The 21,189-nt window shown below is 34.5% G+C and overlaps 2 protein-coding genes across 3 annotated transcripts; one reads left to right on the top strand and one right to left on the bottom strand.

Moving 5' to 3' along the window:
- The first annotated feature begins 734 nt into the window (after positions 1–734).
- Positions 735–1,957, top strand: LOC118054439 (uncharacterized). The gene has a single exon (XM_035066033.2). The coding sequence runs from the start codon at positions 847–849 to the stop codon at positions 1,765–1,767; it is 921 nt and encodes a 306-aa protein (XP_034921924.1). The 5' UTR covers positions 735–846; the 3' UTR covers positions 1,768–1,957.
- Positions 1,958–5,018: 3,061 nt separating this feature from the next.
- LOC118054438 (uncharacterized) lies at positions 5,019–13,305 on the bottom strand. Of its 2 annotated transcripts, none has more exons than XM_035066032.2 (4): positions 12,046–13,305; positions 11,827–11,877; positions 11,585–11,657; positions 5,019–5,255 (listed from the first exon to the last, which is right to left on the bottom strand). In XM_035066032.2, the coding sequence occupies exons 1-4, from the start codon at positions 12,915–12,917 to the stop codon at positions 5,100–5,102; spliced, it is 1,152 nt and encodes a 383-aa protein (XP_034921923.1). In that variant the 5' UTR covers positions 12,918–13,305; the 3' UTR covers positions 5,019–5,099. The 2 variants fall into 2 exon arrangements, with proteins under 2 accessions (XP_034921923.1, XP_034921922.1); XM_035066031.2 differs by having other exon boundaries at positions 5,019–5,258.
- Between the last annotated feature and the right edge of the window lie 7,884 nt (positions 13,306–21,189).

Consider the following 21,189-nt stretch of genomic DNA (forward strand, 5'->3'; position numbering starts at 1 on the left):
AAAACTTTACAAAAAGTTTTATCATGCATGCGTTTTTTTAATAGATTTTCACCCAATTTTTTTTTATATATATTTTTATATAGTCAAAACTTTGTTAGCATACAATTTCATTATTGTCAATTGCAAGAGTTATTGGAAAGGGTTCTGAGAACCTCATTAAACTAATGGTAATCAGACTTTTGTATATAAATACAAAATTTACAAATACTAGCAATTATATTTTCTACTTGTATAATCGAACTATAATTTGATTTACAATAAGTTAACGTCAGGAAAAATATAATAAAATTATAATTTATTTTTTCAATTTAGAAAAATATATATTATGAAATATTTTTGTATAAACTAAAATAAACCAACTAATTCTTTAAATATATGAAGAATGTGATATAAATACAGCATAACTTAACATGAATTTTTCTTAAAAGATGAAATTATAAAACTTAATTTACTGGTCTTAGCAATCATCACATACTCTTCATTAATTTATAATAGCAAGAAAAAAAATCTTGAGATATTGTGATGAAATTTATAACCAAACAGTACCATGAAAACTTGATGTACCTTTTCGTTGAAATGAGTTCTTACTTGGGTAACCAAACATAGCCTTATCAGCCCAAAATAGAAAGAACGTCAAGCTGGGCCTAGCAAAGCACCTTCCTGTGTCACTGGCCGTGACCCCGATATTTCCTTAAAAATCACCTAAAACCATATCCGTCATCAAACGGTCCAGAATAAAAACACACGATACTCCAGAAAGCACCAGATTCTCCTATCCAAACCCTTATCCTACGCACAGTTCAGTCTAAAGACTCTAAACAGACACTTTCACTCTCTCATCAAAAAATGGCCGCCGAGTTACTTCCACCGGAAGGCCCAATCACCACCGGCACTGCTACCACAACAGCACCCACCGCCACAGAGCCCACCACAACTGCAACAACAACAGCTCTAGCTCAATCAGAAAACCGAGGGCCACCGCCACCAGCACTCAAACGGCAACGTCGACCAAGCGTCCGTCTCGGCGAGATCGGCGACCATCACCATCAAACAGCATACGAATCGCACATGCGACGCTCAACAAAGCTGCTGCATCCGCAACACAACACGTGGCGCATCCCTAAAGAATCTTCGAAATCAATCAAAGCACGCTCTTTAACTCATCTCGTTAACGGGAACGACAACGAGATTGAAGAACACGAGGTCATTAAAAATAGTCAAAACGGAGAGTTGAATCTTGTCGAGTTCGGACATAGAAGGAAAGCGAAGAGAGCGACAACGAAGAGAGTGAGATCGAATTGGATTTCATCGAATTCAAGAATCGAAGAAGGAGATAATAATTTGGAGAATTCAAATGGAGAGGAAGGGTTTGTTCGGGAATTCGATCTTGATTCTGATAGTCCTACAAAAGACCAAAGTCCAGTCCATTCTGCTGACAATGTTGGTTTAGATTTCTGGCACGGGAATCGGAGAATGGTTACGGGCTCTGGTCGAGTTAGGGTTACAGAGAGTAGGGAAAATGAAGGAATAGAAATGGAGAATAATGATAATGATAATAATTCGGAGCGAAAATGGGAAGGAGTTAGGACTTGGTTGATTGAGTTAGGTTTAAGTCGATACGCGCCGGTTTTTGAGATACATGAAGTGGATGATCAAGTGTTGCCATTATTGACATTGGAGGATTTGAAAGATATGGGAATAAATGCGGTTGGTTCAAGAAGGAAACTGTATTCTGCAATCCAGAAGCTTCGAAAGGGGTTTCCGTGAGTTATGAACTTTTCTATTCTTTTTTTCCCCCTGAGTTTATATCTTTTAGTATAATTGGTGTAACTTTCTTTTTTAGTATAAAAACCACGGTCATGGATGAATTGTGATAATAGACAAAAATGCATGTCTGAGATGGTTTGAACTATATCTTTTTTGACTAATAACAATGATGGTATAGTCTTGGAATCAAGTGGTAGTTTCTTGGTATTGATTTCTAGTTTGTGCTGTTCCCTTTTCTTTAATCTTGCATTTGACTTGTTTGATAGTACTTTCTACAGTATTTCATGATCAGTGTGAGGTTAATTTATTTGGAAGACGAAGATGGAAAGTTTATCACTCATTTCATGTTTATAGCACACATGTTGGACAGGTACATGCTGCACGCACTTTAAGATAGTTATTTCTTAGCAATGCCATTTGGCTTTCCTATCTATGTGATGTGCGTTCTTGATATAGTTATTATCGAGTCATTTTGCTGTCTGATTGTGGTGTAATCGTTTTAAAGGCTGAAACTATATCTTTCTATGTTTGGAGATTGAGATGATTGTGTAATCGTTGCTATCTTTTTTTTTGGGTGTAATGCTTGTGTGTGAGTGCTAATTTTTTTTGTTATTAAGGTTATGCAATTGTGTCATTAGACTTGCCATACTGCTCCTCTGTTACCAAGGTCAAAATTTTGTATTCTTCATTAATATCGATGATCAACTCCACCACTGCTTTTAATGGTTACTCCATTTGGATTCATTGGCTGATTTTCCATTTTAAGCCCAGAATGGTGGTGCATCCTGATCATGCTTTGGCACGCGCCATATATGACGACCAGTTAACCTGTTTATCCCTTCTGTTAAAAGACTAAATTTATCTTGGGATGCGCCTCTTGTTTGAGGAAAGTTTTATATAACAAATCTCTGAATCCACTCCCACTTTAATCTGAGCTTGGTTGTACCTTGTTTATGTAATTTGTCTTAGAGAAGTAAAATTGCCATCTTGTTTTTGGGACAACTCATAGGCTTGCAAGAACATTTTAGGATGAAACTATACGTGTATGTATTTCTAAGTCAATACTTATACCTCAATTGTTGATTTTCTTTCATGACTTACGGTTCTGCTAATGAATGGCTCAAGGTTTGGTGTAATCTTGACAGGTATGAATGGTAACAGAAAAATATCATCTCCCAAGATTTTCTTCTTTGTAGAGAACATGTAATGGAAACAGTTTAAGTTAGAAGTATGTTTGTCAAAACACTCGAAGCAATTTCTTTGATTAATGAAGATGGCAACGTTTAGAATCTAAAAGCTGAAACTTAAAACAATTTGTATGCCAAATGGACTCCTAACAAATAATGTGCTGGCTTGTGGTGTGGAAAGTTTACAAATCCGTTTTGAATGAAGAACTCAATGCACTGTACATGGAAAGCATTTACATCATAAGTGTTTTGTGTCTGCCTCCTCTGGAATGATTTTGTTCCTTCTAGAACTGATCTTAGATGTTAGAGTTATTGTCACCCATGGCTGGAAAAAGCAGTGCTGCAATCGACTGTTCTTTGAATGTGAGTGGTATATGAAGAAACTTTTTACTCTATTGAAGGTACTAATTGTATGTGCAGAGCCATTTATAATTTTGACCCACCTATCACAAACCCATTAGGTACTTTCGATCTTAAATTTCTACCTGATTGTTTTCCATTCTTTTTGATTGTTTCATTTAAGTTAGTAAGGTTTAGCTGCCTTTCCCCTTCTTCTGTTAGTGTTACAAGGTTTCTAATAATGTCACATATTGCTTCTGTAGTTTGGTTGAATGCTATAATCAATGGATTTCCTTTCATGCACCCCTCTTTTGGGCTCCTGGCTCTTGTCCTTAGCCTCTCACTAGAGCTGCAAGCTAAAGACTCTTAGGGTCCCTGATTGATATATTTATGGACAATGAAGGTCGTATCCTTTACCTAAATGATGGGGGGGGGGGGTCACTCCTGAAGCCTCATCCCCCTTTAAAATCATTTGTGCATCTCTCTGAAATTAGTTGCGCTTTGGTTTCTTTCTTCAATGCTATTTGAGGTATATCTTGCTTAAATTGTAACGTGCTTGTATTTTGTCTGTATGTTTTAATGAAAGTTGTACACTGATTTGTTTTGGTGGTTTTTAATAAAGATTTCATAATGGATTTGTGGTTCTGAAGAATGTCTTCGAATGTGGTAACATAGTAATTTGTAGAGTGATGCGAGGGATGCTTGGAATTTTTTACGTTACTTGGTGATGTGGCATGTTCAGTACGGAATGTTTTCAAAAATTCTAAGCATCCTTAGTATTACCCCAATAGTAAATTATACTCGTGTGGAGGGGAGCCTCTACAGTCTAAGGTCCAGGTGAGCATCCGAAGTGTCTGATGGGTGGAGTCTTAGCAGTTTAAAGATGAAGTGAAGTTGAAAATCAGTACCAAGTCTTCTGTTGATGAAACTTGTAAATTATTAAGCTTTCAGCAATATTCAATATTTGCAATTGTAACCTATGGAGACTTCACATTGTAATTTGGAAAAGCTGAGTAGCAGTTCTGTGTATATTGTGCGGGAATGACTAGGAATTCGGAACCGAATCGGTGCTTTGACATGGTTTTTTACATGTATCAGTTTGACACTGACGTTTGCTATATTTTGGGGGATGCTACTGGAGTTCTGGGGGTGGATGTGCCTTCGCCTTTCTCTCCTTGTGATTTGTTCTGCGTCATTATGGAGGTGGTTTTCTGACTTTAAGACGACACCTCTTGCCTGTTTCCAATCCTTTAGTTCGGTCGCAGTCAGCAATCCTCGACGTTGGGGAGGGTTGACATGCAAGCAAGCCCAGCGCGCCAGTGTAATACCAAGACAAGAATGCTGTAGGATCAAGTTGCTTATGCTCTAACCGGGCTAAGACTTGTCCTCGGTCAAGCTTTATTTAACAACGAGTATTTTGGACAGCACGGCCTTCGAAAAGGATCATGGGATAGAAAAAAGATGTGAAAAAGATTTACCGAGGAAAACAAGTCATAAAGAAAAGGATGTATTCGATGGAGTTTGTGCTCGTTAACAAAACAATTTTAATTAAATATCGATCAAGCCCGCATAGCTTGGAAATACATTTTCGGTTATGTTATTTACCCCAAAATTGTAAACATCATTTCGGGGTATTCCAAACTATTTTCTCCAATTAGAGAAGTGAATTAAAAATTAAAAATAAAAATAAATAGCAGAGCCCATTAGCCGGAAAAAAAGAAAAGAAAAGAAGAAAGAGTGTTCGGATAACTTAACAACGATACAAGTGAGAGAGGATTAACTAGCGAGGAATTTCTGGGGGCTCGTTTAAGCAGTTCTACCATAGTGCAGCACCATGACATGATCCGAGGTTGAGGATTCTGGAAGCAAAGCGAGTGCCTCTCTGGGGCTCCAGATGTTATCCCTAACATGCTGCAGTGTCAAGAAAGGAAGAAGCTGTTGCCCTCTACACGTCATCTCTACCTGCTTTTATCAAATCATAATCATCCACACGCACCAAAATACACGACACGTTAGCCAGCTAGCCGAGGTATATAATTTAAATTACATTAAACACATAGGCATGAAAGCAAAAAATATTTAAGGGCTTGATATTGTAATGATACCTACTCATCATTATCACCGTGCATATATATTGGAAGAATATCGTTGTTTCTTTGTAATTATTAATTGTTTTTTTTTTAACTTTTAAATACTAAATAGTCAAAACAAGAACATGCCGATCGATTCCTTCTCTCCTCTTGTTTGACAAGGGAGAGCATCACGACTGCTAATCGTCGATTGGTCTAGCAAGCTAGAAATTACTACGTCTAGATCAATTCTTTTCTTGATCGTGTGCTTCTAAGTTAATTTTGTAATCCCTAATAATAATAATAATTAAAAAAACAGTAAGCATCTAGCTAGGTAACTCCAAAATCATCACTTGGAAGTAACGAAAGATGCAAGCATCTATGCACATTAATGCAAACAAGTTGCTAATGGCGACTTTGATTTTTTTAACACAAAAAAAAATAAAAATAGAGATATTCAAATAGGTATAAATAAATATTTATGATGCATTTTGAAGTTGAAGATTCATAGTTTTTTTTTTATTTTAAATATTCAATAAGAGAACATCATATGAAGTTGAATATTCATAATTTTCTTTCAATATATATATATATATATATATATATATATATATATTCATTAAAAAAAGAGATGTATTTTGAAGTCATGCTTTGTCACTAGGTAACGTCTTTGCCATGGCCCCATACATGTATATCTTTGTAACGTCTGCTCTACCCTTAAAATTCCGTTCTTTTTACTCGGTCAGCGGTCAGCCATGACAACCCACCCTTTTGGGCTGCCCGTCCCCTCACCCACGACTCAAACACTGCCCGGGTTTAATCATTACGGGACCCACCTAGACTTTGCTCGTAAGCCAAAATCATGAGCGCTTAGACTTTATTTTTATTTTTATTATTATACTATATAAAACACCATCAAAGATTTTATAACCTAACCGGTAACCATAGTCTAAAAGGAGAATTTGTAATGGACCCGCTAACCACGGAAAAATTAAAATAAACAAATAAATAAGATTTGTTTTTAGCTTCAATAAAACCTAACCATGCATCAGTCTCATGTCATGCACGTCTACTTCACGTAGCTTAGTCGACCAACAAAATAGCCCTAATGATATCATACGGTCAATATTCTTCCATGAACTAATATATTGTTTGGTTTTTCCTTCCTTGGGATCTATGCAAGATAAAACATGTCCAAACAACCCTTTGTTTGACAGGTATTTGTTGAGAATTACAAAGGATTAAATATTTAATTTATTTTGCATGCATACCGTGATTTCACCAACTACAAAGAATTTATTTTCGTGGAGGAGACTTATCTGTCTTTTAATGCCTTTTATTCTTGTTCTTTTTCAACAACTTGGAATGATTCTGTTGTGGATTATTCACTCATGCATTGCTTTCCTCCGACGTAAAAACATACGAAAGGATTTTTTAAAATTTTCTTCATTTAGTGGAGTTCATTCTTGTGGTTGGCGAGAGAGGGATATGATGATGGCGATGATGAAGATGGGGTCGTCTATGGTTCGATCAAAGCGCACCACTTAAGGTGTTTTGATGATGGGGTCTTTTTAAGCACAATAATCCCAAGGAAAAGGAGAGGGCCGGGGGGGGGGGGTAAAAGCTGAGCTGCAAGAAGCGAAAGCGTGACGAAGGGGAGAGGTAACGCATGCAGATTGGAGAGGGGGTTTTCCATGATGACATGCTCCACGTGTGGTTTTTTAGGCCCTACGATATGATTTCATATGATGTGCTAGTATCAACCCCCCCTTTTGTTATGTTAGCAAGTGTCAACTAAGCCAGGACAACCCACATCCAAGTTGATGATAATTTTATACATATCTTAAAGTCAATGCTAGCTTGAAGAGTTTTCAAAAAGGAAGCAACACTTTCCACCATGAAGACATCTTTTTGGCTTTCTCACGTATTGATTATATGGGTGTGGGTGTGTGTGTGTGTGTGTGTGTGTGTGAAAACAAGTTATCATGATCAAGTGAGTATCTAGATTCACATAGGTAATAATCTAAACTGATTAATTTGTGTGGACAGACTCCTTAAATTACGCTAAAACGGATTATTAGCAGAGCTAGCCAGGGCTCATTGTAATCCTCGGATGCAATTATAAGCTCGACCTCGTCTTTCACACCCACTTGAAAAGGTTAAATCATTGAGTACTTCGTTGCATGCATATTTGTGTTCAAAGAAGATGGCTTGCATATTCTGGACGGCATTAACTGATTACTTCCTAGAAGAAACTTTATGGAACTGGTTTTATTAATGTGTCTCTTGGGCGGTGGATCGATCCGACACCAAGAGGAACTCGCCAAATCGATGGCATAGTTAAGTTGACCAGCCTATGTATACCAACTATCTGGTTTGATTAACATGAAACGGTTCTAATTCTATAAAAGCAAAGAAGAATGTTGAATTTTTCATGTTACTTAGATAACAACAATACTTTATAACATGGATGATTTTTTAGTGATTAGGTGTGTACTTTAGCTTAGGTAAGAATATAAAACAGATGGATGCTCTCTCTCTCTCTCTCTCATTCAAGACTAGAAAGAGACAAAGAAGAGTTCGGATGGTTTTTGGTGGTTGGTTTGTTGTGTATAAGATATCGTGTTAACCGCATATATCTCCTTGCTTCATGGCATGGCATGGCAAGAAAGCAACATCAATTTTTTTTTTAAAAAAAGAATATGGGCATGATCCAAATTAATCATCAGATAAGGGTTGACCTAATTACAAACTTATACTCAAAACTACATTATATATAAAAACAAAATGGAACTTTGAGCATGTCAAGTTACAACCTATGAATATTTATGTGCTGTAGGTAACGAAGACAACAGATAAACATGCTGTATGCAATAACCACCTAGGACAAGGAATGGAGAACTCAACTAACACTACGTGCTTATATATATATATATATATATATATATATATATATATATATATATCCATCCAGGTTCGAGTTTTTTAATGATACGTCTTGACATCCTCTTCTCTTTCTTGTATGTTACCCTAGAAACAAACCTAAGCATTGCTAGCCGTAGAAGTCAAGGGAGAATGGATGGCTCTTGCTAGATCAAGTAAACACGCACTACCTTTTATTGTAATCGTCTTCTATCAGAAAGGGAAAAAAAAAGAGGTATGATGAGATGAAAATCGCACCAACATCAACACAAATTGGAGAAATTTTTCAGCGCAAGATCGAACATGTACTAGAAGAACACTATTAATTGATCCACATGACTCAACTTCTTCTATTCAACTTTTTGGCTTTACTATACGATGGAGAAGTTACTGCCCGAAGACAAGCTCTATGACTAAATGTTTTCCCTTATGGATTAGAGTTCTTTCTAGTTTTTCTTTAATTACTTGTATGTAACACAGAGCAGTGAAAGCACTTGACAGGCACGCGTACAGTGTATTGCTACTAATTTCTATATTAAGTTGCAGTTTTTAGCAGTTAATACACAAACACTGAAGTAAAACATGCATGCACACACCATTTTAAATCAAATAAAATGTTGCTGAATTAATTCAGAATTCGTTTTCGACGTAAAGCTTTACAATATTTATATATTAGCCTTTAGAATTTTTCAAAGTAAACCAGCAAGGTATGAATAGCAACATTTATTAAATTTAGCTCCTTTTATTTAGTGCGAATCATGAATCCTTAAATGTTAATATCTCCCGTTGGTTTATCAGCACGATACTGCAATATTTCAATAAGAAGGCAGTCTTGGGTGCACTAGGAAAAGTTTCCATAGAGTATATAATTGCGATACGCAATGGAAGTCGATGGTTTTCCGATGAGACAGAATTGAAATAACAACAAACAATAAGATCACAGGTTCATTTCACTCTATGAGACTCTTATGAGAGAACATTTTGTCTATGAAACATAATTCCACTATCCCTATGCTAAATCTACCTTTGGCACAGCACAGATATGTTTTTCTCTCTAAATTTATTAATTTTGAAATAAGAATTATCTAGAGTTTTTTGGCAGCTGGAAAGGATTTTATCTAGAGCTTGCAGAATAGTTAATCCGATCTAAAAAATATATGTGCCAAAAAATGTCCTTTCTAAGAACTTTTATTTTAATTATATATAGTTAAGATTAATTTTTGTCATGTATATCAACAAGAATCCACATCCTCATAATATTTATCAAATAATATGCATAAGAAAATAGGTGCTTATAGATCAATAGCCCCCCTTTTAATTTACATGCTATGCACGCTTTCTTTTTTACGCTCCCAAAAAAAACTTCACTTTGCAATTTACCTAAAATTGAAGATGATTCGTTCCATATATGATTCATGGAAGCTCTAAGCATTTTTGAGCCAGCGATATTCAATGCGTTTAAGGATATATAGTAAAAGATATTTATTAAATATGTGTTAGAGATCAGGAAACACGAATTTCAAGCAATTAAACCTTTGTATCTGAACATGTTTCATAAAAATACTCAATTAATTTTTGTAAGGAGCCTGATTTATGCTAATATATATATATATATATATATATAGCAATAATGAAAGAAATAGCTAGTGGGTATTCTGTGAAGTGTGCATGAGAAGCATTGTGTAAATGATGGACACAAAATTATGCCTGCAATGAATATATATGATATGAAAACTCAAATCGCCTTTAATGATGCCTCCCATGCACAAATTATATCGTATATAATAATGTCCCTAATAATGAAAAAAATACAAAGTTAATCTATTATATATATATCCGGTACTTTCATACGTCAATTATTTGCCTTGCTCCATGTAAGACCTATACACCTTTTAATATGTATATGATTGTTCCATATACAATGCACGTAGTGCATTGGGTAGGCGAAATGTTTTTTTTTTTTTTTTAAAGAACCGAAAGATTGACTAAATAAGTCTATCTTAATCCTACAGCATCCCAATATCATAACAGAAAGATTGAAATTTGAAGAATTGGGACTCAATTTAGAATGAGTTTTTTTTTTTGTTTTTGATAACATATATAGGAAATTAATTCAAAATCTATTTATTAATTAGGACATGTTTGATCCTTAATATACTGACTGAAATAATTCTCAGCTATATCAATTACCCTTCTCCAGTGCAGTTTTCTTCGTTGCATGATGGAAAATTTGAGTTTTGTTAATCATTAAGGATACAAGTATCAGATAAGTAATCAATAATCCCATTCCTAATAGTTAAAGATGTAAGAATCAGAGAAATTATCGATAATCCCATTCCTAACAGTGCAAATATCACTAAGTATCAATAGAGATACTAAAGACAAATCCTCTACGGTATTCAATTCTTAGAGATAAACAAGCCACTAACCCTCGATTATGTGTAATTTACCAAGACAATTCCGGACTTCCCGAGCAGTACTTTATCTTAAAACAGGCAATAAAGGAGTAAAAGAGCGAGAAAACGAGCTAGGGGCTAGGGTTTCTTCTCCAAGGTTTTGCATTTCAACCCATCCTAGATGCTTAAGTGTTATAGTACTGCTTTACTTCACTTTATTGTTGCACATATACGTTATTTGTGGGAGATCTAATATCATTGAAACATGGCTTTCATAAGTAAGATAAATGTTGTGGTCTAAAATAATATATAGTGCTGATTAATCCCGTTTGTGAAGGATGAAAGGCTACTCATGATTTCAATTTATTTTGGTGGTCATAGGAAAGAAGGTGGTAGGTAGTTCTCTATATTATCTCTAAATTAATACACTTAAACCCTACACCTCTTCAATCTTGTCTAGGAAAACATCCATAACTAACTAAACACCGCATTCATGACCAGTTTAGAAGGCTCAACACCTTGTTTAGACAAACATTTTAATTTGTTCTTATACCATCGATCCCTGCAAGAATAGATTATGGCCCGATGATACAAAAAGAGAAGATGGCTACCTAGAAATATACTTCTCACCTAAATATCAAGTTATCAGACACAATAAATACCGCTAGAGAAACGCATTTAGCTCTGCTGTTTCTGTCATTTCTCTAACACCACCCTTGTCTATATTCGTCTAATTAAAACTAGTAATTCGAACAGATATGCTTGTTTCCTATTTTTGGTTCTTCTATTTGTCTGTGCCTTGCCGATCTTAGGTAAATGAGATATGCAAGATAAGATAGAAAGCACAGTACCATCAACTACTACTTTTATGCATTCACTGAAATAGAAAAGGAAATGTAAATACCTCTGATTCGCTATCCAGTCTCAGCTTGTTAACCAGATACTTCATTAATAACCGAACTGTCATCCTTCCATCCCTAAGGTTTCAAATATCGAAACAAAAAAGAAAAATTATATCTATGGACAAAAAGGATTTTCAATTCCATTAGTATATAAAAAGATATTAAACCCCCCCAAAATTAAGGGAACCAAAAAAGAGACAAAAAAGAAAAGAAAAGAAAAGGTAGAGAAGATAAAATATGTTACTTGATTCTCAGGTAGCTCTTGGATATTTGCGGCAAGAAGGGTTCTTTCGTTCTGAATTTGAACATAAAAAACAAATCACTACAAAGCAGCCAATTGGATATAAAAAACATTTGAAAGTTAACTTAGGAAAACAAAAGATAGAAAGAAACAAAAACAAAATGGTGGGGCTAATCTTTCTATGTGCTTCTCGTTTGTCTTCTCTTTTCCTTTTGCACTTACTGATTTTGAGACGCTTGTAGCATAAACCAAATGCCAGAATGGGATCTTCTTGGAGGATCGATTACTTTAAAGTCGGAGCTCGGTCCTGCAAAATCCATGCCAGTACTATTTACTTGGAACGGACGCGAAAAATAGGACCCCAATGGCATCAAAGACGAAGAAGAGGATGGCGGAGAAGATGAGGCGGTCGCTATATTGGGCAACATAGGCCTAAATGGCCAGTTTATCTCTTGATGAAGAGGATAGGTTGAGCTAGTTGCTGCTGGATGGTGTTGAAAGAATAAAGATGTATTGCTAAAATTAGTGACATGACTTGGGACTGGCCTTGGAGGAGCTCTAAAATCAGGAACGTGAAAAACAGGACTACTCAATGGCCTCGCTTGATGTGAAACTCTACTACTGCTACCTGGTAGTAGATCAAGCTCTATCAACCCTCCTCTTCTACTTGTAGAATCAAGTACTAGCTGTTGTTGCTGCTGTTGTTGTTGTTGTTGATGATGATGATGATGATGATGATCGTGCTTGCCCTCATGGCTTGTTGGTGTTGCTGTTGTTGTGTGACCGCCTATACTCAATTGGAGCCACCCTTCATGTCTCTCTTCTTGAACATCTTTTGAGCTTGAGCCAGCTTCATTATTAAGACTGTTAGTTCTTGATTCATCTTCAGCCATGGGAATATTAGCCACCACTAGATCAGATCCTAATAAGCAAGCTTCGCTAACACAAGAGTCATAACCTTCTAATCTGCTCATAAGACCAAGGCCCTCTTTAAAAGTACGGACATCCTCACCAAAATAACCACCATCACAAATTTGATGCTGATGCTGTTGCTGTTGCTGTTTAGAAAGACTTTGAGCAGGAACCATGGTCATATCCAAGGAGAAGCTGGAAACCCAAACCGCCTATATAAATGATGATGATTCTTGTTCTTGATCTCAAAGTAAGCCATGGATATGAAGAAGGTTTCCAAACTGATTATAAGTGTTAGAACGACTATATTGGGAAGAGGGATCTATAGTTGATGTTGCCATAAGTATGCGCTAAAATTATGGAATCAATAGAGAGAGAGATACCCATTAACCAGATAAGGGTTTTTATTTGATGTATCATCGTAAACATATCCAAAGACAACAAGGAGAATAAAACTTGCAACTTTCCATTAATTCTCTTTGTTTGGAAGCTTGTGAGATGATGAAATAGTTGCAGAAGAGAGAGAAAGAAAAGAGAGGAAAAGAAAAGAAAGAGAGATGGTGGCCAGTCAGTCAGTTATGTTAAAAAATATTAATGCTACTCCATAATATTTATTGTTTTTATACTATATTCTTAAGGTGGTCGAAGGGTAATATTTTTTTTACTTAATTTATAAATCAAGAATCGACGAAATATATTATGCTCTAGCCGTTTTATAATGAGGAAAAAGGAATAGGAATAAGAATAATAAAATTTTTGGAAGGGTCATCCAGCTAATTAACACCTTTAGGCTTTAGGGCATGTTCCAAGGAGAAAATGACTAAAAAGGCTCGCTCTTTTTAGAATATCACGAAAAAGTTCCTTTTTAGCCACAATAGCAGGAGTAGGAGGATTAGATATATTGGAGTTTTAATCAACTTTTAATAATGCTTTGCTTGTTAAGTCTTTCACGGTTATTAAAAAAGACAGAAATAATAACATACAAATATATATATATATATATATATATATATATATCTACTTAAGAATATGTTTATGTACACATCAAATATCAAGTTTAAAATTGCAGTTTAAAATCAAAAAAAATATCTTGACTATTTTTTTCATACCCCCTAACAAATGTCTCGAATAATCTTAAATATGTTTTTTAAATTTGATTCGGTCCAAGAGATCGACTCGAAATCCAACCAATCCGAAACTAGAATCAGGCTGGGTTGAAAAAAAAAAAAAAAAAAACATGGTTAACCTGGTAAGACCCGGTCAAAAACCTGGTTGTGACTCGTTGATTTTTGTATTTTTGTTTTTACTAAAAAAATATCATTTTAATTTTAAAAAAAATAATTCAAAAAATTTGATCAAAATTTAATGATTTGATTAAAATTTAGGATCCAAACCTTAAACAGAGCCGGATGTAGAAAATATGATCCTAAATGTCTCCATCTTTTTTCCCCTAAGAAACGTTATCTAAAAAACAACTAACTTACAATACAATCAGGATTATTGCGGAAATCAGACAGCTAAAAAAGACTGATTCCATCGATCCGGTCTCTCATTCATTTTGGTCCCTTGCTTGAAAAGATTCCACGCGTCTTACCCTTTCAAATTAATAAGATGCAGTTGGTACGTTCTATTCCATCCATCACATTCTTCTATTTAATATTCCTCAAGCCACACACACATATATATATTCTTTAGTAAATTAAAAATACATATATATTTTTTTTCTCGTCAAGAGATATGTTGATGTACTTTTGAAGCATACGGACATAAAACAACTCTTATGTACTTAGCTTAGCTAGATGAAAGCCTGTTTATATATTTTAAAAATATTTTTAAAAATTTAAATTTTTATTTTATTTTTTATTAACTTCAAATTAATATATTTTTAGTATTTTTAAATTATTTTAATATGTTGATGTCAAAAATAATTTTAAAAAAAAATAAAAAAATATCAATTTTAATATAAAAAATTATTTGAAAAGTAACATTAATCATACTGCTAAATAAACTCAAATTAAAGGATACTAAGCAATTTCCTAATTCCCAAAAAACTCAGGACATGTATAATTTAAGAATCTAAGCTATTGCAAAGGCTTCATGGATGACTTTACTCCGAGAGAAAAAGAAAATTAGTTAGAAACAATTTTAATCAATTTATGTCACATTTAATTAATTAGCACCGGGTTTGAAAAACACAGAGTTAATGCTATTACAGAAAACCAAAAAAAAAAAAAAGAGAAATTAATATTGCTTTTACTAAACGCAAAACATATACGTTACCATTGTTTAATATAAAGTAGTATCTCTCTATCGAAATTACATTCCCAGATGTGTTCAAAGAATGCTTTTGCGAACAGCCTTACGAGCTAGTGGAATGGCATAATGACGTTACCTGTCAATTTAAACATAAGATACTAGCTACGGTCCGTGAGATAATTTTTGTTTTTAGATTTTTTTAATTTTAAAATATTTTTTAATAATTTAAATGTGCTGAATATAAAAAAAAATAAAAAATAGTTAAAAAGTACCTGTAACACGATGTTAAACAATCACTGGATAAAGAAAGGAATTAATTAGAGTATGTGTGCTGTTAATTAAGAGGTAATTATTAGAAATAAATAACATTAACTGGGGACTTCGGCATGCATGATGGTGTTTCCCCACAACCCGAGAATCGAAAAGCACACGACGACGTGGGCTTTTCCTTTGCATAAGCATGTGCTTCCCACCCTCCCTGCAACAACTGTACTGTACGGGACTCTTATAATCATCTCTCTCTCTCTCTCTCTCTCTCTCTCTCTCTCTCACAATGTAAATGCATATACATCACGCACACTCCCATAGCTTCAGCATCCATTTATACTCATATAGTATAGTTGCTAGAGCTTGACAGGAGTTATGTGATTTTTAAATGGAACAATGGGGTTCGATGCAAGGAGCTCTCTTGGCAGCAGCCTGATCTCTTCATTCCTGAAAAGCTGCTAATTCGCTTTTCAGACCATCAAACATGGTCTTTTCTCCTCTCTCTCTCTCAGAATACTAATAATTTTATGCCTTTTCTTGTGTTTTCCAAAAGAAACAAACAAAGGCGCTTTTCAAAGAGTGGTCAATCAACGAATTCTCTAACTGAAACTCTGAATTATACTCCATATGGGATTACATATATTGACATGCTAGCAAGCTATTGAAAAGCAGATTACTTTGCGTGCCTGGTCTTTTATAGTGGAATGATGCTATATATATTCATTGATGAGACAATTCTACCTAGCTCTATATCTCAAACTCCTAGATCAGAAACCCTACTTCTTTTATGCATAGATGGAGTATTGTTAAGGCTGTTTTTCAACATTGTAGTAACATTGAGATTAGATGATATCTCGGTTTCGAACCTGCTACTGTTAGCTTCTTGACAGAATGAGAATGTTGATGGAATTTGAACTCAATTATCAAATTCAAAGATTTTTTTAAGGATCTGACTGTGTACTCCAATGGGGACTATATATCATCCCATTCCAAATACAGAAGAGGTAAAGGTAAGACAGTTAATTAACCTCTGTTGACAGTGCATGGGCATTGAATGACTTGAGCTTGGAACAAAAGCATGAAAGCTAAGGGGAAATAATAGTGACATTTTTCTACCTAAAATTCACCCTCAAGATTCAAGAATATGAAGCGGTACTGATAAGTTCCCCAAAGTTTCATTTCATATGTTTATATATAGTTGAACCACATAAATTATATTGCATGTGCACACTTAGCAATATTGAAAATACCTCCTGAAATTTATCCCAGTTTTTAAAAGAGATATATTACTTTGTGAATTTCATTTAGGTTAATAATCATAAGTCACACAGCATCCTCCAATATCAGATGGGCCAACAATTTTTAAGTGATGGAGTAATTGTCTAGTTCACTAATCATTAATTAGGTCTTATTTAAACACATTGCATATATATGTTAAATTAATTATGATATGCAAAGCCGGCTTAAACTATAACAGCTACTTGCCAATGGGCAATGGCTAAATACCTCAAAATTAAGTAAAGTATATCTGTGAATTATACTTTAAAAAATAAAAACTGTTTTCACCTAACAAAAAAAATCCCAAGTACAAAATGAAAATTATTCAAGGTTATTCTTGTCATACATATATATATAATAAAATATTTTTAAAAAACATTATTTATAATTTTATCCAGGAATTATTCGGCTCTACTCATGATATGCACCCTATTTTCTCAACGAGGATGTAGATCCTACTGAAACTTAAATTATTTATTGACTAGAGTTCCTACTGACCTCATTGGACATAATAATTCGAACCTAAAGTGGGACTAAAACTAGACGCTCCCGCAAACACTATGTATGAAACCATTAATCCTGGACATAAATCCAGGATATCTGGTGCAATGTCAGAAGATTCTCCATTAGCCGTTTTGTTTTTCCCTACAAAAAAGAAGAATCCCCCCGGCCCCCCCTCTTTTGTTGCGATGAGAGTTGAGAGTTTTGCAACTAGCAAATTAACACCTCTTAATTTGCACGTTATTATAGCAAAGAAAATCAATGGCGATGACGACACAGTACAAAACCAACAGTAGAGAGAGTTAATTTTTGCAAAAGGTGGGGAGGGTATTTTGTTGGGTCCGCAAAGGATATACTGACTGCATCGCATCATCAGTGAACAAAATTAAAGGCAGCAAAAGAAGAGAAGAGAGAACAACCAATGTCTAAACATCAAACTCCGCCTTTAGAAAGGAAGGAAGGGAAGAAATATATATATCAAAGCATATGTATTGGTGTATACGTAATAATCATGCATGGGATCCTCTCTCTCATTACTTTTAAGACACAAAAGAGAGATGATTTCATGTATCAGAGTCCACGGAAATTATTTCAAGTTTCGTACAAAGCGGGGACCAATCAACAATAACTTTTTCAATATGCTAATGCATGTTCCCATTAGAGAAAAGTGGGGTTGGTTCTCGTCTCTCCCCTCCCACTACTAAATAGATGGAGATGGAGTAATTGAGGTATAATTATAAAAGTAATTTTGCTTTTAATCTCGTCATCATGCCATCATGAATACCATCATCATCACTCACTCCTCTACAGTGCGACCCAAAACACAATACACAAACCACACCACCTACGAAGCTATATAGCTAGTCAATACAGTAGGCATGTCTCTGTATTTGCGTGTGTTTACTCTGAAGAAGGGAGAGAGAAAGAGTTCTGTTTGCATGTGCATGTGGAACAATGAGTGCCCATCTCAGTCCATGCATGTGAGTGAAGAAGCTAGGGATAATAGAAGTGGGGGGTTTAAATTTGCTGAAAACGAGAGAGAGAGAGAGAGAGAGAGAGAGAGAGTATGCATGGCGTCTGGCGGGCAAGTGCAGGTAATTGAGCACAGAGGAGCAAAGGCTTGTCTTCGGGCTTTGAATGCATGTGCGTACTTCCCTTCTGCTCTGCTTCAGAAACCTGAGCCATGGCCAATAATTGTCAAACCTCAAGTACGCGCGTGCACACACACATATAAACCTTACAAGCTCACCCCTCCTCGATTTTATAACCCCCTATGCACTACAGTTTGTGAATTTCTGCCTTGCATCAACAGGACCACAGAGTAATTCCATGTAATAATTAGCTTGGATAAGCCAGGCAATTACCAATCGCGTACCACCGTTCCCGCAAAACGAAAACAAAAATTCTACTAGGAAAGAGATTTTTTCAGAAATGAAACAAAAAGAATTCACGATGATGTTCTTCGATCTCTTCATCGTGGAATTCAGAGTAAACTTCAGTCTTGCCCCAAGGCCTGATGTAAAAGATTCATCAATATTTGATTTTTGTTCTTGTAGTTTTATATTTTACAATACACCCCCAGTAGTTTTCAAAACAACTAAATGCTATCCATGAAAGAAGTTAAATATAATTAAATTTAAATACTCCTAAAACGGGTCAATAAAGTATTAAATATATAATAATAGCAATTATAAAACAGGTTCCTTGCACAAAATGTCCATAAACATTGTCTCAATATATATTTTTATTTAAAAAATATCATTGTTATCTTAATATTTTAAAAATATCTTGTTTATATCAAGTTTTTAACTGCTTGATAGTTTTACATTTTTTTCTAGGTAAAAAAAAAAAACCCGAACCTTGCGCCGCGGATTAAAAAAAAAAAACTAATTTTGAACTACTCAGACGAGTTTTCTACATAATCTAACCATTATTACGATGCTCGGGTGCTTTCATAGGTGCTCGATGATGGTTGTAGAAAATGTGTGAGAGAGAGAGAGCTGCTTAGGAGGAAAAAAAAAAAAAGAAATAAGAGGAGAGAGGGGAGGGCGTGTCGTTTTTGAATTTTAAATTACTTACCAACCGCACAATTTCTCTTGCAAAGATATTATAAATTTGAATTTGCCAACATCTTGGCAACAGTTGTTGAAAAGACATTCCCTTTTCTACCAATAAAATGACTAATCAAATTGCAAGAGACAGCTGCTGTTGGTAATTGGAAATTAGCGAGATCGAGCTTATTGCAATCGGAAAAATAGCAAGGCAGAGAAGTAGTTTCAAATCGGTTGGTTAACTAAAAATGGAAAATTACTTATTAATCACCTCGAACACTTAAGTGCTTAGAATCAATTAGGAGTTTCTAATGCAAATCATTCGTAAAAATTCGATCATAAATAAATAATTTTGTTTTCAACTATAAATCTAGATTGAAATTCGAATGCATCAAAAATCATTACTATATTTCTCCTTCAATCTAATATTATATATATTTTAAAAAAATAGTAAGCAAATTCAATTAAAAGAATAATTGAAAACAACATATTATAAATTAAGTGCTAGTTCAACTATCCACCAGCTGTTTAACAAATACAACTATTTATTCCTTTAAGGAAAAAATGCAGGATTTATCTTGTCTTGACAAATTAAACTTTTGAATTCAAGGTTAATTCTTTATTATAATATAAGCGTTATTTTCATCCAATAGCGGAAGATCAAAGGCTTATGTGTAAGGTAGAGTTCATGCTCTTACTCGAACGTATTTAACTATCAACTTGAATTGTGGTGGTAGGTTATTCCTTGACTTGTGAGATATCATGAAAAGTTTGAAAAGGGACAGTTCGGAGAAACCAAAGTGAAATGAAGTGAATGGGTTATTTATCCTAAAAATCAATACGTATTGTTCAATATACCAAGTGTTTATTTTCATAAAAATTGTCTCAAGTTATATTATATTTATACTCTTTTTGGTTATTAATGAATTATACTTTTCCAATAAAAAAGAAGAAGGATGTTTTCGAGTTCTTTTGTATTTATCAACTAAAAGAATTTTAAATTTTTAAAAATCAGATATTAAATTTAATATTAGCTATCCGAACTCTAGTATTGTTCTTATAATTCCAAGCTTATATTCTGTACTATCAACACTGTTTAATTTTTTTTATGTTTTTTATAAATTAAAATTTTCAGAGCAATCAAATAACCAGAATACTTTAAATGTAAAATATAACTTAACAATTTAGGATTAAAAAACTTATATGTATTAGATGATTTTTCAATTGATTACAAATATATACTGGAATTCCTTGACAGAAAATGAATTGATATATATAAACCCTTTTCCTAGTTCCAAACAAGCTACGCCAGTGTGGATTGTGGATGACTAACTTTTGTGCACTGCTGTGTTCCAATTTGAGCGAGATTGTCCACTGATTAGCAAGCAACCGGGTTTATTAATTTTGTCTTGCAGGATCATTATTATTAACACTTAAAATCAAGCAGAATAACTATATATAGTATCCTAACAAAAGAAACCAGTTCATACAAAAGTTTTGCAGAAGCTATCCCAGAAACCGAGCTATGAAATGATGGAGCTGAGTAGCTGACATTTGTGCCAATACGTCCATGTCTTTTGGCGCTGTAAACCATTTCCATGCACTTGATCATTTCTTTTATCAATCATTCCATGTAGCTTGAGAAGTGAGGGAATGGTACGTAAGGCCTATACATGTCCCCAAATGCAAGCCATGCATATGAGCCACCATGGACAACTTTTAGGATATTAAATCCTCCTCTAAGCAAAGAAACTTGTAACTTGTGGGAACTTAGCTTCTAAAATTGCCAAGGGGGGAATGATAATAAATAATTATAATCTTATGTCAAAATTGTTTAACTGCAGGCACGCGTCTTAATCAAAAAGCTATATATTTCTCTACATGATTGGATCAAGGTGATGTTGAATAATGAATTAAGTGACGAATGATCAAGAGAAACAGGTACCTCTACATTTATCTTATTAATGTTGTATCCCACAGTTGTGTTGTATTTTAGTGTCAGGAATTTATAAACATACATGGACGCAAAGCAGAAAACTCCACGCCCTTTACAAGTAAGATAGATTGATCCGAAAACTCAGACCAAGTTAATAATTCATAC

This window comes from Populus alba, chromosome 3 (assembly GCF_005239225.2).
Source record: "Populus alba chromosome 3, ASM523922v2, whole genome shotgun sequence".
NCBI lineage: Eukaryota > Viridiplantae > Streptophyta > Magnoliopsida > Malpighiales > Salicaceae > Populus > Populus alba.